This window comes from Perissodus microlepis, chromosome 11 (genome assembly GCF_051167445.1).
Source record: "Perissodus microlepis isolate ML-2025 ecotype Zambia chromosome 11, ASM5116744v1, whole genome shotgun sequence".
NCBI lineage: Eukaryota > Metazoa > Chordata > Actinopteri > Cichliformes > Cichlidae > Perissodus > Perissodus microlepis.
The window spans coordinates 35,795,419-35,812,178 of record NC_140471.1 but is presented as its reverse complement, the minus strand read 5'-3'; the positions used below and the strand labels follow the sequence as shown (position 1 = coordinate 35,812,178).

The 16,760-nt window shown below is 42.6% G+C and overlaps 2 protein-coding genes across 4 annotated transcripts; both read left to right on the top strand.

Moving 5' to 3' along the window:
- The first annotated feature begins 2,512 nt into the window (after nt 1–2,512).
- LOC146378425 (membrane-spanning 4-domains subfamily A member 4A) lies at nt 2,513–7,937 on the top strand. 2 transcript variants are annotated; one of them, XM_084944499.1, is made up of 7 exons: nt 2,513–2,600; nt 3,744–3,986; nt 4,505–4,606; nt 4,697–4,753; nt 5,080–5,265; nt 5,399–5,521; nt 7,491–7,937. In XM_084944499.1, exons 2-7 carry the CDS (start codon nt 3,783–3,785, stop codon nt 7,536–7,538), a joined length of 720 nt encoding a protein of 239 aa, XP_084800625.1. In that variant the 5' UTR covers nt 2,513–2,600; nt 3,744–3,782; the 3' UTR covers nt 7,539–7,937. The 2 variants fall into 2 exon arrangements, with proteins under 2 accessions (XP_084800625.1, XP_084800624.1); XM_084944498.1 differs by having other exon boundaries at nt 2,522–2,634.
- Nucleotides 7,938–9,085: 1,148 nt separating this feature from the next.
- nudt17 (nudix (nucleoside diphosphate linked moiety X)-type motif 17) lies at nt 9,086–15,575 on the top strand. 2 transcript variants are annotated; one of them, XM_084944496.1, is made up of 9 exons: nt 9,086–9,172; nt 11,775–11,910; nt 11,995–12,111; nt 12,240–12,423; nt 12,541–12,566; nt 13,718–13,810; nt 13,922–14,020; nt 14,299–14,432; nt 14,782–15,575. In XM_084944496.1, the coding sequence occupies exons 2-9, from the start codon at nt 11,836–11,838 to the stop codon at nt 14,945–14,947; spliced, it is 894 nt and encodes a 297-aa protein (XP_084800622.1). In that variant the 5' UTR covers nt 9,086–9,172; nt 11,775–11,835; the 3' UTR covers nt 14,948–15,575. The 2 variants fall into 2 exon arrangements, with proteins under 2 accessions (XP_084800622.1, XP_084800623.1); XM_084944497.1 differs by having other exon boundaries at nt 9,096–9,172; nt 11,798–11,910.
- Nucleotides 15,576–16,760: the final 1,185 nt, after the last annotated feature.

The window sequence follows — 16,760 nt, the reverse complement described above, 5'->3', positions numbered from 1 at the left end:
TGGCACCAGACATCCCCACATCTTAGTAATTCTAACACCCCCCTTTGGGTTATAATGGAGGCTGACGTAGTAAGGGACTCCTCTTTAGAGGCCCTGCTTTTCTCCAGAGTGGGGAAAGCTGAGGTTTTTAAGAAACTAGGGTTTGTTCCATAACAATCTGCGTATTTTAAGCCAAATTAGAAGTGTCCTTGAATTGTCAAACTCCTCTGTGCAGGCACCAATATGCTCTTTTGCCTCCCCTGGATGATAAATCCCGCATGTTTGGAGGGAGAAGGGCTTAATCAAATTCAAAAATCTTTATATATTTGGAAAATTTGCATCATTTTATCAGCTTAGGCAAAATTTCAATTTAACGCATTCACATTTTTACCGTTACCTACAAATTAGGCATTTTGTGCAAGCCAATATCAAGAATTATCGAGATATTCCGAATGAACACAACTTTTTTAATGTGCTCCTGAGCCGTCCTTACTCCAAACATCTGATCTCTGCAGTTGTACATTTGTTTGATGAAAGTGTTGAGGCGCGGACTACGAGGATAAGAGACGCCTGGAGGGAGGAACTGGGTATAGAAATATCGGAATAAATGTGGGACAAATGCTTATCAAAAATTCATTCCTGCTCTGTTAACAGCTGACATTAATTAATACAATTTAAAGTTGTCCATCGGCTCCATTACTCCAAGGTTGGACTACACAAAATTTGTTCTTCAACTTCCCCCGTATGTGACAGATCGCACATTGGCTCATGACTAATTCCAGAATATTTGATTGGTACTCTAAAGCTTATGAAATCTTCATCACACCCAATCCAGAAATTGCAGTTTTTGGCTGCATATGTTCCAGAACTATTCCTGCAACTATGCAGGTGCCAGTCGATCATGATGGTTGCAAAAAGACGTATCCTAAAGGAATGAAAGTCTGCTGTTCCTCCCCCCTTCACTGTCTGGCTCAATGACATGCTATCAGTCATAAAATGGAAAATATTCTATACCTACAAACTTCTGCAGCAAATGTTTTCTCAAAATCCTGGACTCCATTTTTGAATTACCTTGGGAAAGCTCCGATTGTATGAACATGTACCACGGTGCTGCGGTTTCTCTGTTTGTTACGTATTCATGATATCTGATGTACTCTGGATACTGGTAGTTCTTATCATCACAGTGATATTTCTTGTGTTCTTGCCTTAGCACCTGAGCTGTATGTTTGTTGATGGGGTTTTCTATATTGAAAAATTAAAATAAAATATTGCAAACAATTGTAAAACAACAACAACAACAAAAATGTATTAAAAAAAATGTGAAACCTGCTTTGAATGTAACACAGGCTAAGATTCAATAAAACAGTCAATAAATCCATGCTTTATGATTGTAGGTATGAATGAATGTCGCCCCCTTGTGGCGTAAGTGAACTACACACGTGAACTTGACGAGACTGAGTTAAGATGTTGATGTAAGATAATCTGGTGTTGCTCAGCCTTAATGCTGAATGTCCTTTATGAGTTGAAATCACCTTCATCAATATTTGATCTCCAAAATGTGAACAGTCATCAATAAATCACGAGCAGGACTTTGTTCTGTTTTTGTAAATACCTTCATGGAATTAAAATTCTAAAGGCAATGTTTGGCTCTTGTAGAGTGTAAAACCTTTGCGTCCTGGTCCCAAGACACGTATGTGAATCCTGGAGGAGAAAAAGTACATAAGAGCTCCGATGCTGTCATCTGCTCGTCAGTAATAAAAGTCTGTTAAACCTGTGCAAACACACCGTCTTGTTTTTCCCCAGAAGCATGTGAGTGTTGACTTGTGTGTTTGTCACAGACAAACAGGCTGTGAAAGGGGGCGCTCTTCTGCTCAGTTCCTGCTCTGTGTTTTTATTTAATTTAAAAGTGTATCTGGGCCCTGTATTTAGCTTCTGTCTCAAGTTCAAGCTCTCACCTTTTGCAGCATATTTACCTTCATAATTTGCTCCTTTAAAAGTCTGCGTTCCTGTGATTGGCCAACTTGTGGAAGCCAGCCAAGGGGCAGTTGTTATGAGCAGCACTACTTGTACACAGAGGGTGCCCCCAAACTAAAGGGTCATCAGCTGTTTGTTGCTAATGTCGGAAACAGCCTGTGGAGTCTCACTTCGAGGTTTTTCCGCTGGGATCCTGAACCTTTCATTGTCTGGGACCAAAAATTTGGGTTAATACTTTCACAGTGTGAGACACATCTTTGGGAATGAATACACAGCCACGGTGTCAGTGGAAAAACATGTTCGTGATTTAAAAGTTATAATTTAATTATTAAAAAAAAAAAAAAAAACAACACCTGAAAGTGTCTTTTTAAAAGTTACACACAGTGATTAAAGACTGAATCTTCTGAAATCATTCCTTCTTATGTTTTTCAAAAAGGTCAGAAAAAAAATTCCAAAGAAACAGCTCAGTTTATTTATGTTATTGTATTTGAAGCAATATTTCATCGTTTAATTAAATTGGACTGGAACTTTATCACATTATGGTCTTTCCGACAAGTGTTTGGTAAATCAGAATTCCGAGTTTACAGTTTGCTCCTGAAGGCAGCCTAACTTGATCCTGGACAGAAGCAACAGCACCTGTTGTTCAGGTCAGAGAACTTCCGTGTGTCCACCTGATTGCAGGTAATGCTCAGGAGTAATCCTCAGCGTGGTCAGGTAATCCGTGCGTGTTTGCAGATGTTTCAGAGAGCAGCTGAGCCTCGAGATGATTGTTAGTCGATGTTTTTGATCTAATGCGCAGATATATTTCCGGTTAGTTTATCGAGATTTGTTCGCGCGATTCTTATCTTTAAAAAAACAAAATAAAACAAAGAAAACGTTGAAAAGCTCTCGTGTAGAGATAACTGCGATTTCAAAAGTCTGATATTTAGCGTCGAACTAAAAAACAAACAGCCGTTTTCCGGGTAACCGCACTTCCTTATCACGCAGTAGGAAAGTCCAAACCAGAATCCACGTTAAATTCGGGGACTTTTGTTTAACAAAAGATTTTATAGCAACGTTTGGAAGTTTGATGAGTGACCAGTGGATACATGTTATCATCTCAAAATGTCAAACAAAAAGGAAGAAGCGCGCTGAACAGCGCGGCCCACAGCAGTCATAAGCTCATATTTCATTTGATTATTAGTTTGCTATTATTCCCGTGTTGACTGTAATACTGGTGATAATGTAAGACTGCGCTATGTTGGTAACGATGTCATAAAGAGCAGGTGCAGATCCCCGGAGCGTCTCGGGGCCAACAGCGCGCGTCCTTACACGTGTTGTCTTTGCTCTTCAGCTGCTTCTGCTGAATCATTAAAGCTTCCAATCAGTCAATCAATTAAAACAGGTTATTAATGATTTCAAAATCTTATTAGGTTTTCGTAAGTACCTCTTTTCACCGACATCAACTTTAATAGCAGGAAGTTAACTTTCTCTGTGTTTGTTATCGATATTTGATACCAGCATCATAAACCTGAAAACTGTGTTTTTGGTGGCCCCCATTTGGCCACCCCTGAATGTGGAGGCGCTCCTGAATGTCGAGCTCTTTTAGATTCTTAAAATGTCATAAAGGCAAAAATCAGAGAATTATTGCTAAACCAGAATCATTTTCTCCTGTAAGTTTGTCTGAAGAACATCTGGAAGCTAAAGTCGATCAGTTTTCGCGGCACCAGCTGCTGCAAATTCCCTTCTCGTCCCGAATACTCAAACATTGTTGACCCCTCCCTCATTGTTTGCACTTGTGGTTTTTCCAGAATTTTCCCTCTGAGCTTCTGTGACCTCTGACCTTTATCATGGCATCCACATCTATCACCACCATCGGTGGAGTGATGGTCGTGACTCAGGTCATTCCCAAGGATGACGGCTCCATCCAGCTCCAGAATGCCAGCAGCTCCACTGCACCGGCCCCTCCCTCTGTCAAAAAGACCACACCCATCCCAGTCAAGATGGACGACACAACCGTCGCCTTCATGCGGGGACAGCCGCACGCTCTCGGGGTGAGCGTCTGGACTCTGACCATCATGTTCATCACAACAAAGCACAGACACAAACACGTTTTCACAGTCAGTGCGACTTACACGTCATGATGATGTCATCACCTCTGACCAACCAGAATAAACTTTCCTGACAGTCTTCATGTTTTTAGCTGTTCTTCAGTTTCAGAGTAATACAGCGTGTTCATTATAGGAGGCTCACTAAGTCATGTGATCAGAATGGCTTATGGTAAATTTACGTCATTCAGTTAAATAAAGCTTTGGCTTTATTTAACTTTAAATCGTTAAAGGTAGGTTGAGCTAAAGGAAGACGCACATGGATCAGATTTTATTGTAATAATAAAGGTTTAATGAAGCTGCCAGAAGGCGTTTGTGACCTGTGACACCACAGGCTGCTCTCAGCCTGCACACAGGTCTCATCTTTGATGCTGTTTTTCAGTTTGGTGGTGTTTTAACAAGAACTTTAAAATCTGCATTATTTTTCATCTTTGCTCATGTTGTGTCCCCGTCTGTGTCCTCAGGTCGTTCAGATCATGATCGGGCTGCTGTGCATCCTGTTCGGTCTGACAGCCATCTACTCGTGGGCCATGATCGCCTACTCTCCATTCGCCCTCGGCGCCGCTGTACGTACACACAAACATGATTAATAACCTTCAGGTAAAGCCTCACAGGGGTCATGTGTCGTCTAACCACGCCTCTCTGCTGTCGTGCAGTTTGTCATCTCCGGCTCGGTGGCCGTGGCGGCAGGGAGACGCACTTCCATCTCACTGGTGAGTTTTAGAGAAACCAGAAAGAGGATGTGTGAGTGACAGGTCAGCAAACTCAGACCTGCTGATTACAGCTGAATGACAAACTAATGAAATACCAAAGCTGCAGCTCCTCCTTCTTGGACCGTCTGTTAGTGCCGTGACCTCACAGCAGCCATATTGTTGGTCAGATGATGTCATTAAAAATGGTCCATTTCAGGGACGGTTAGCTGCAGCGGCGTGATTCCTCTGGAGCTTCAGTTAAAGTCACAGACTGTATATCAAAGATGGATGAAGCCATTGTACTTCGTTAGCCGCTGTTAGTTTAGCCATATCTGGTGTTTGTGCAGGTTTGGGGGTCCCTGGTGTCCAACGTGATAAGCGTCCTGATTGGCCTGGCCGGTGTGGCCTACACCTGCTGGCTGCTGGCCGAATGCCCCCCCTCCGATCGCTTCTGTGACCGACAGAGCTTCATCGAGTTCGAGGACGTAGAAGGCCTGAGGAGGAAATGCAGCCAAAATATTTATACGCTGAATGTAAGTTTATCTCTCAGTCTGGTCTTCAAGGCCGGACTCTCGGTGCACCTCAGATCTGGTCCCGCGGTCTTCCCTGAGGACAGGAGCAGGTTGTTCTTTGTGTGTATTTCCTGTTTCATATTTCCTGTTTCAGGTGGTTCTTTACGGGCTGCTCGGCCTCTTCCTGGTTCTCCTCGTCCTGCAGACCTGCGTCACCATCGTCATCTGTGTTTTCTCTGGCAAAGCCATCAGGCTCCGCACACCTTCTTCTCTCAGCGTAAGACTCCTCCTACCAATAATATTAACTCCGCCTCTCAAGAAATGCTGATGTGTTCAGTCGCAAGAGAAAAAAAGAAAATGAGCAAAATAATAATAAGACCTGCTGAAATACATTTTTAATATCAGCTTTTCTTGCATAAAAAGATTTGACGAATCAGAAAAATATTTTCAGTTTTTGTAAACTGGGATTTATTATTTATTATAATTTATTTCCTCCTGCTTTAAATATATTTTTTCTTATCCTGTCTTCCTTCTCCCACCCCAACCAATCACAGCAGATGGCCCCGCCCCTCCCTGAGCCTGGTTCTGTCGGAGGTTTCTTCCTGTTAAAAGGGAGTTTTTCCTTCCCACTGTCGCCAAAGTGCTGCTCATAGGGGGTCATATGATTGTTGGGTTTTTCTCTGTATCTATGAAGCGCCTTGAGGCGACTTTTGTTGTGATTTGGCGCTATATTTAAATAAAATTGAATTGAATTGAATTATCAGATAGCCAGAGATAAAACTGAAGTGCAGAGCGCTTTCACCACCCAGAAAACTTTATACAGATTACTGACACGCTGACGTGCTGGACTGTCAGGAAATGATTTATATATAGAATAAGTTTCACTTTGGTCCTTTCAGCTCCCGTCTCAAACAGACCCGACTTTTATGTCGTGTGTCCGAGCCTGAAGGCATCGCCGCAGGTTCATTTCCTAAAATGAAATTCAAGTTGAAAGATTGCTATTTTGCCGCAGTAGAAGAAATCGCGTGCACATCACAGACGCTGATGTGCACGCGGTCAGAACGCGAAATTCAGCAAGTGATTAAAAAATATCAAGAGCATCAAAATTGATCTCATTGTGCACAAGAAGACGAGCCTGAAGGGCCGATGTTAGTGGTGCAATGGATCACGGTTGATTTAAGCAGCCCTTTGCTGCCCAATCCGACCGGGCTAAAGCTGTTACAAAAGCTACTGGGGTGATTAGCTGAAGACGGAGGCCGTATTCTGTTGTGCAAAACAAGGGGTTTAAACTAGTCAACGCGTTAGTTAATGCATTGACGCCGTGCAGCCCCATGCACGGGGCGATCCGCGGTAACTAGTTAACGGAGATTTGCCGCATTAATGCAGTCATTTTAACTAGATTTACGCTGACAGCACTAGTTTAAACTATGATGAACGTGCTTGAGCCACGCTATGATATCCCGTCGCGCGTCCGCTTCAGTGACAAGATCCTTCCAAGCATGCATGAGCAGGAAAAGTTTAAAGTTATGGCTGAGCTGTCCCAGGCATCTTCTGTTGCCCTAACTACAAATGGGTGGAGCTCCAGGGCAACGGAAAGCTACGTGACCGCTCATTATATCACAGCGGAGTGGTAGATACAAAGCCCTGCACTGCCCTATATTGCATCTTAATTTGTTTTTATATAATTGCGTGGAATGAGTCTTGAGTTGAATGTTTTTTAACAGGCAAAATATACTTAAATAAGTAAATGGCGAGTTAAATTTTTGTCTTCTTTTTTTTTCTTCTGCTGATCCGAAAATTGATCCGATCCGTGACGGAAAAAAAACCGCGATCCGAACCGTGAGACTTTTGATCCGTTGCACCACTAGCCGACAAATTTAAATGTTTCGATTTGATGTCTGATCACCAAAAATGTGTAACTACGCCTCCTGCAGTGACGGAGGAATGGAACGGTCCATTGTTCACACCTAAAGAATTCAAAACCTGAAATATTCAGCTTATTAACTCATTGAATCCCTTTAACTGAAAATGATCTGTGATTGTTTAATGAGGCCTTTGCAGGTTTAAGAGAGAGAAATAAAATCATGAAAACATAAAATATCAAAAATTATAGTCAAACATTTACAAGGAAAAAAAACTGGATTCGTTCCAAACGTTATTCTCAGGTATGAAGCATTTTAAATGTTTGTTTTTGAGAACATTTCCAGAACAGCCGATGTTGATGTCGTCTGACCTTTGACCCGCAGGTGGAGTCTGATGATCGCAGAGGTCTGCTGCCGCCCTACTCGCCCTGAGAGGAGGAATCATCTGAGAGCACTTCAGATGCTGCAGGAGTCTGACTCCGTCTGTCTTTTCTTGCTTTTTTTTGTTACTGAGGTGTCACTGGCAACTGTTGCACAGCATTCTGGGTAATTTAGGGGGAAATCTGCCTTGTTAGTGTAATCAAACCGTAATCATCATTATTACTGACAGTCATTTCAAATCACACTCTTGTATTGTAACGTTAACACTACAATAAATTGTTTTTATGCAATGTATAATGCAACAGAGCTGCATTATAATTGCACTTTTTAAAGGGAGGCTGGAAACCCAGCCAAAGTTATGTTTGAATGTGAGGCAGCTGAGCCTCCACAGCCTCCCAGTCTCTGATTTCTCTGCATCATCTAAGAATTAAACACCTGTCACTTACAGTATTTGTACTGAATACATTTTCTGTCTTTCAAACTGCAAAAAACCTTCAGAATGTCAGTAAAAGGATTAATTGTCTCCAGCTGTTTTAGAGCCAAATAACAAGAAGAGAAATGGACTGATTGTCATATAGCGCCTTTCTACTCTCCCGGAGTACTCAAAGCACTCTATACAACATGCCACATTCACCCAGTCACACCCATCCTCACAAGCACTGACTCTAAACTGAGTGCTAACAACATTCACACACACAGTCAAACTTCAATGGATGCATCAGAGAGCAACTTGGGGTTAGTATCTTGGCCAAGGATACCTGGAGGAGCCAGGTATCGAACCTCCAACCTTCCGATCAGTAGGTGACCAGCTCTACCTCCTGAGTTAAAGCCACCCCGAAAAAAATGCTCTCAATAAAAAAGTTTCCCCGATATACCTTTTCCATTTTCTGACAAAAGTTTCAATGACAGGATTTCATAAACAACAAAGGTATACTCATAGTGTGTTAAAAGCCAGGGCATAAAAATGTGTCTTTAGTAGTGATTTAAAGTGATCACGTGTTTGTGCCGATCTAATATTTCGGGGGAGACTATTCCAAAGTCTGGGACCTGCCACAGAAGGCTCTATCGCATTTGAGATTAGTCCGTGGGATGGATAGCATTAATTTTGAGCTACACCTCAGGGTTTTTCCTGGAACAGAAACAGAAAGGAGCTCAGGCAGGGAGGAAGGGGCTCGGGCGTTAAGCGACTTAAAAACAAAAAGTCAAAGTGTAAATTGGATCCTGTAGGAGACGAGAAGCCAGTGTAGAGAAGCTAAAACTGGGGTTGTACATAGGGCTGGGTATCATCACTGATTTCTAGAATCGATTCGATTCTGATTCACAAGGTCCCGAATCGATTCGATTCAATTCGATTCGATTATCAAAACCCACCCCTAGTTACATGCTCTCCGTTTGGTACCAGTTAGCAGGCGAGCAGCTGCTAACTATTATAATTTATTTAATCTGGCGCACACAACATTTTACTTCAATTACAAAAAAATCCCCAAAACATTAAGTTTCTGTATAATACCATGATGGGGGAAGTTAATGGTTCAGGATTTTTCCATAAAAAATAAAAAATACGAAGATTGAATCAGTTTGACCAAAACGAAGAAGAAAAGCTTTTATTTTGAAGTATGGAAGCGGAAGTTGGATCCGGCTGAAACGACCTGCAGGAGTTAGCGAGCGCCTTCTTCTCTTTTTCAGTAGGTTTCTGCTTCTTCTGCTGTGTTTCTGAGCGAGCCTGTGTATCGGGGTTAACCCGTAATCCCTTCACTAACACATGTACAGGTTAATGTGTAGGAAGTTGTTTTTTCCAGAGCGTTTTACTTCCGCTAAACGAGGGTGTTAGCTAAAGTTAGTTAGCTTTGTGGACAGTTGACGTTTGAGCCCAAAGTCCCAGCTGTTGACAGCTGTTCTGCTAACAGGCGGTCTGTATTTGTCTGGTTTAAACAGCTGGACTCGGCACTAAAGTTATGAAAACGAGCTGCTTAATGAACACTTGGTTGTTTGAATGAATATAATCAATAATATAATGTGTTTTCTTCTGAAATGGCTCATGTCTGCTTTTTCCCAGCGCTATGTTTTTATTCGCAAAGTACTTTTATACGTCCTTTAATAACGAACGTAAAACTGACTGAAGTTAAACATGTCTCATTCAAGAGAGACCAGGCCAAGAGGGCCGCACAAATGACAACAAATATAACATTAACCGTTTTAATAAAGGTGATTGAGTGGCTAAAAAAGACCGGAAATACAGTAAATCAGAATCATGAAGACACCTACAAAACAAGTAATATCTTTATTTTATATAAAACACTCTCAGAAGTTATCAATATCAGATATTTAAAATACACTAAAAACACGCAGAACCATCACAAATCACTTCTTAGCACAACACCGCGATCTCACTGCCCCTTTAAATATTTCTCTTTCTCCCTTTTCACACTTGTGCTGAGTGTGAGTCATTCCAGCATTTCTAGGCCATGACATAGAGAAGCAATGTTGCTGTGCTGTGTAATAGTTTGGAAACATGACACTGATCCAACACCTCGAGGTCCTGTAGAAGGTTCCTGCAGGATCACCGAGGCTCTCAGGATCTGTAGATCTTCACAGTCTGATGCTTTCGTGTTTTGATGATTTACTTTTGCCACAACATTAAAAAAAGTAAAAGGAGTCCTGAATATGTTCTGACCAGCCACGTCTCCCACATAGTGATATGATCCTTCCAGTTTAATTAAAATGCACTTTCTCCAGTGAAAGATCAGCAGATCAAATATCCTGGGGACCGGTGCAGTTAGTTATTGATGCATCCATCAGAGTCACAGAAAAAATAATGAACCAAAAACAGTTTTAGCGGAGCTGTAATGTGTTTTTGTGTGGATACATTCTGCACTGATGATATTATGAGAGATCAAAAATGCTGAAAACTTAATGAATTTAAAAAACTCTAAATTTCATCCAATTTTATGCACTTCGTATTCTAGTATTTGGAGTATAGAGGTGAAATTGAGCAAAGATCAGCTGATTGTGAGGCATCAGGTGGGACAAACATGTTAATGTGTTTGGATTTATTACATGTTTACGGTCATTTTAGCTTAAACTCTGTGTGTTATGTATTAAAATCAGTGATGGGATTAACGGCGTTACAAGTAACGGAGTTACTTTTTCAGTAACGGGTAATCTAACTAATTACTATTCCTATCGTTACAACGCCGTTACCGATACTAACAAAAAAATGAGGTCCGTTACTATTTTTCAACAAACAGACGGTTGAAGCTGTGTTCAGTTTACCGCATCTTATATCAGCTGCAGGAAGTAGCTGTAAGTAATCTGGGCGCTGCAGCTTTAAGCAGCTGCGCTCCCGCGGACGGTGATCACGATCACTGTCTAGCACAACACCTGGAGCTCAGGGGGCAAAACGATCGCATGAGTGCTGCTGTTTGACTGAGGAAGAATAAAGGAGTCGTGGTAAGCCAATCACATGACCACTTCAAGACAAAGCAACAAGGTGACATATACCAGTTTATAAACTGTGTTGATAGGCCAGTAAAACCAGAGTCATGATAAACAAGATATACGCGGCGTTTGTTCCTGAATAGTTTCGTCATGTTTACTGTCTAAGCACAGCGCAGCGAAACCTCTCTGCTTATGAGCAAAAAAACAGAAACAGCCCGTTCGTGTTGGTGGAAAAAATGCACCATGTGGACCAATCAAAAAATGATATGACAACATGACATTTGGTTGTTTAGGAAGAGGGGGAAGTTTTAGGAGTGACGTGTTGTCTTGTGTAGTTAGTGTTGTGGATAGTTCTGTGTTGTGTGTCAGAACAATGAGGCGACTGCTGTCTCCAGGTAGAAACAGGAGTGACACACCTGCTGCTGTCAGACCTGCAGGCATCAGGCTGTGATGTTGTTTGCAAAACTTGTGCATATAATTTTAAAATTGTCAGTTTATTTTTGCATTTGAAGTTACGAAATATGATTCATTAAACATGTTTGTGGTTGTTACAGTAAAAATATAACTTTTTCTACTCGGATTTTATGTTTTTTGTCTGATTTTTAGATCAATTGTGTTAATACAGTTTGTCAAAATGTAAACACGACTATAAATTCAGACACGTGAGGTTGTGCTGATGAGACCAAACAAGGCAAAGGAAATAGTTTTTAAAGGTGAAATGTGGAGTAACGCAATTTCAAGTAACTAATTAACTCAGTTACTTTTTTGAAGAAGTAACTAGTAACTATAATTAATTACTTTTTCAAAGTAACTTGCCCAACACTGATTAAAATGGAGTGTCCTTTCAAGGCGTGTTGTGGTCACGTGTTCAGCTCCCGCAGACGGACGTGGTCGGGGTCGAGGGGTCGCCATGGATAAAGTGAGGAGGATCCTGGTGTATGTGTGCAAAGAGCGAGCGGCTCCACGGCGAGCTCAGTTTGTTCAGGTTGGTGCAGATGTCGTCTCACACCATCTTTAGAGCAACAGAGGGGGCGCTGTTGTCATCTTTCTTCTTCTTGATGTGTCTCAGAGTGTAACGGGTCACTTCACTGACAGCGGCGAGGATGAGGTGGAGGTGAGCTGCACGCTGGAGGAAAATCAGTTCATTCTTTACAAAGGAGACAGAGGACGAGGGGTCCCGCTGAAGGTCAGACACGCTGAGCATTCGCCCCCCTACATCCGTACTCAGTTCAATTTAATTCAGTTGTATTTATACGGCAAGTTTCACAACAACAGCTGTCCCAGGCTCAGGGTTTCCTGCTGTTTCTCTCTCAGAGACCTGCTTTCTGTCCCATCAAACACCTGTCAGCCACGGACGCAGCTGCAATCCCATTGGACATCCAACAGCGTGGAGTGGATGTGGGTGTGGCTATCCTCCTGCAGACAGCCAATCAGAGAGTGTTGCTGACACGGCGGGCAAAGGAGCTTCGCATATTTCCCAACGTCTGGGTTCCTCCAGGTTCAGCACACACAGATCTGTGTTTGCACACATTATTAAACACACACACACACACGCACTCGTTGTTACGGGTTTTCTTGTTTTGTAATGCTTTTCATGTATTGTGTTAATATTTAGGAGGTCATGTGGAGCTAGATGAGACGGTAAATGTTTCCTTTGCTTCCCAGCACTAGGGCTGCCACAAACGATTATTCTGATAGTCGACTAGTCACCGATTATTTTTGCGATTAGTCGACTAATCAGATCATCATCCATTGGACGTAAAACTACAGCTTATTGCACCAGCAGCATCTGCTCTTATATAACTATCATTAGCTTACAGCTTTAAGTGTTTCAGGTCTGTGCTAACTAAAAATAAAGACAAGATGATAGTTTATTAAATTTTAATGACATTTGCAGATTGTTTCGGTGGAGTTTAATAAACTCCTTGCTATCTAAAATATAACAGGACACCGGAGTAAATTCTCGAGCATCTCACACTTCTGATAATCAGCTGTCTGCTTGACGTTTATTCAGCTGTGTAAAAACTATAACTTTAATCTCAGCCAAACCGATTTACTCAGGAACAAATAAAATACTAAAAAAAGCCAAACAATAACATTTTTAAGTTATCTAAGTGACTTATATATCATGTTTAACCTGAGTAGTGAAAGACGGCGGTGGGTTTGAAAACGATTTGCCGGGAGTCCGGTGTTCTCACAGCTCTAGTGACCTTGCCCCCGGCTAGCTATCGAGCTAGTGGGTAACAGACGTCTCCGAAAACGTCGGAGCGCTTTTGAAAACATGTGGTGTCTTGATAAACTGAGCAGATATTTGAGGTTTACACAGCTACATTCTCGCCTGAAAATATGTTAAACGTTTATTTTGTGACCCAGAAAGAATAATAAGAGTAATATTAAAACTAACTAGCTGCCGCCATTGTTGGAAACTGAGCTGGGCTGCGCTATGAATTCTGGGACACAGTTTCTTCTTCTTCTTCGGGGTTTAACGGCAGCTGGCATCCTTGTACATGCAGTGCTGCCATCTTCTGTTTCAGTCCGTTATTACACTCTTAAATTCTACTACTCATTCCTGCTCTTTTGTGATCTTACAAAGCTTCAAACGACGCGTCGACTATTAAATCAGTCGTCGACAATTTTGATAGTCGACGTAATCGTGACTAGTCGACTAATCGTGGCAGCCCTACCCAGCATCATTTTACGTGTCGTTTAGTCAGTGTGACGACTTCTACAACAAGGCAAACGAGGTTAACACAAAGTAACTGTGTGAACTTTATTCCTGTAACGGTGTGAAGCTGCTGGGTGCAGGTCTGAGAGAGCTGCACGAGGAAACTGGACTCAAACTGGAGCCGGAGCAGGTTTCTCCAACAGTGCTGGGCCTGTGGGAGGTGAGACAGTGACCCGAGTATCTTTTAATCACTGCCTGCTGCTCTTATTTACATCGTACACTGTGAGGTTATATATGTCACAGCCCTCTGTGTGTTCTGTCTGACCGTCAGTCGGTGTTTCCTCCTATGCTGTCCAGAGGACTTCCTCAGAGACACCACGTAGTCGTCTACATGCTGCTGCACTCGTCTCTCACTGACCTGCAGTTACAGGTAACAGCTACGGGGGCTCAGGCTGCCTCCCCTCTCATGGTGGATGTGATTTTGGATAATTTTGGCACCTAATGAATGATTTGACATGATCTTTTGTCTACGTGATGTTGGATGATGAAAAAATAGACCCAGCAGGCACAACTCGGCTGTTACTTTAATGTTTTTGTGACGTTGCCCCTCTGTCTTTAACATTTGTCTCGTTGTGAATGATCCCCTCTGCTGTTATTTTAAAGCGAGCCGGCCTCTTGTGTGATTCCTCTCGTTGTCTCCACCCGCAGCCCTCTCTCGGGCCTTCACCTGCTGAGGTCAGCGCGTGTCTGTGGGCGGACAGCCGGCTGGTCAGAGCCATCGTGTCTGCTGTGGACGGAGACGACGCCAGCGTTCAGCTGGACGACCTGCCGAGCAGCATCAGGTATCACGGGTTTCGATGCAGAGCTGGACGCCACGAAGCTTCCAGCTCACAGAGTTTGTGCTGATGTTAATACCTGAGATGTGCTTGTGAGTCCATTAGAGCTCAGCTGCTTGTGTTATGAAGCACAGCTTGTTTTGTAGTTGGATGTTTTCTACAGGAACAGAGAGGATACTGTGCATCCTGTAAATTGTGTTCTTTCCTGTTATGTATGTGAGGCTTTGTGTCGCGCCCTGGCCTGACAGCTCAGAGACAAAAAAAGCATGGTGCCCTCACAAAACCTGCAGACACTGACATCAATGCAGCACAAACTGTGAGCTGGATGTTTCATGGCACAGGTCTGTGTCTCCAGCGTGTCGCAGGTCTCTGCAGACGGAGCTCTGACCGAGTCTTCGATGCCTCTGGCGGTCTTCGCCAGTCGCGCTCCAGCCAGCGGTCCCGACGTGGAGCGGGTCAGCACCGGGACCAAGTTCGCCCTGGAGCTGTGGCTGAGGAGCCTCGATGTCCCTGACCTGTGACCCCGACCCCCTTTAAAAGCCCACCCTGCAGACATCAAGAAGGACGCACAGGGATGAGAAAAATGGTGCCGCTGTGGATCCCACTGCTGTTCTTCACTGAAACACTGAACACTGCAAATCATGTGTGTTTTACTTCAGGCCAGCAGGGGGCGGTGCAGGCCAGTGCACAGGTGGCTGTTTAACACAGGAGCGGAGGGGGTCACACAGGTGGCTGTTTAATCAGCTCATCTTTCAGTCTCATGTAAAAACAGTAAAACATATTAATGTACAAACTTTTATCAGGTGTCACTCTGAAGGTGCTCGTGTTTGCAGCGTCACATTTCTGTATAAATAATATAATAAACCCGTATTTTTGGCGTCTCCTCAGAGACGTCCGAGAAGACGAGTTTTCCAAAATCCTGTTCCTGAGTACGACGTCCTGGACTTATTATCTGGAACGATCATGTCATTCAAATAAAAATCAGTTTCCTTTTCACATAAATTCGATTTTTATTATTTAAATAAACGTTTGCACTGCACAGCATACCTCATCGCAGTCCTCAGAGGAAGCTCGTGTACTGTGGAAACGTAAAAACTGGATGTTTGGTTAGTTTGATTTTTGACACTGCAATAAATATTCTGTCCTGAAGTCTTCTTGTTATATTTATTTCTTGTTTTAATATTTTGCTTTTCAGAGCCGGCCTCTCTGCTCTTTCACTCACTGTCAGTCCTCGTGCCTGAGCAGTCACAGACCACACTGACCTCATTCAAGGATAAAACAGGAGCCAACGCATGGAAACCAGTGTTGTGACTAGGGCTGCCACAAACGATTATTTTGACAGTCGACTAGTCACCGATTATTTTTGCGATTAGTCGATTAATCAGATCATCATCCATTGGACGTAAAACTACAGCTTATTGCACCAGCAGCATCTGCTCTTATATAACTATCATTAGCTTACAGCTTTAAGTGTTTAAGGTATGTGCTAACTAAAAATAAAGACAAGATAGTTTATTAAATTTTAATGAAATTTGCAGATTGTTTCGGTGAAGTTTAATAAACTCCTTGCTATCTAAAATATAACGGGATACCGGAGTATATTCTCGAGCATCTCACACTTCTGATAATCAGCTGTCTGCTTGACGTTTATTCAGCTGTGTAAAAACTATAATTTAATCTCAGCCAAACCGATTTACTCAGGAACAAATAAAATACTAAAAAAAGCCAAACAATAACATTTTTAAGTTATCTAAGTGACTTATATATCATGTTTAACCTGAGTAGCGAAAGACGGAGGTGGGTTTGAAAACGATTTGCCGGGAGTCCGGTGTTCTCACGGCTCTAGTGAGCCTCGCCCCCGGCTAGCTATCGAGCTAGTGGGTAACAGACGTCTCCGAAAACGTCGGAGCGCTTTTGAAAATATGTGGTGTCTTGATAAACTGAGCAGATATTTGAGGTTTACACAGCTACATTCTCGCCTGAAAATATGTTAAACGTTTATTTTGTGACCCAGAAAGAATAATAAGAGTAATATTAAAACTAACTAGCTGCCGCCATTGTTGGAAACTGAGCTGGGCTGCGCTATGAATTCTGGGACACAGCTTCTTCTTCTTCGGGGTTTAACGGCAGCTGGCATCCTTGTACATGCAGTGCTGCCATCTTCTGTTTCAGTCCGTTATTACACTCTTAAATCCTACTACTTATTCCTGCATCTTTTGGGATCTTACAAAGCTTCAAACGACGCGTCGACTATTAAATCAGTCGTCGACGATTTTGATAGTCGATGTAATCGTGACTAGTCGACTAATCGTGGCAGCCCTAGTTGTGACAACT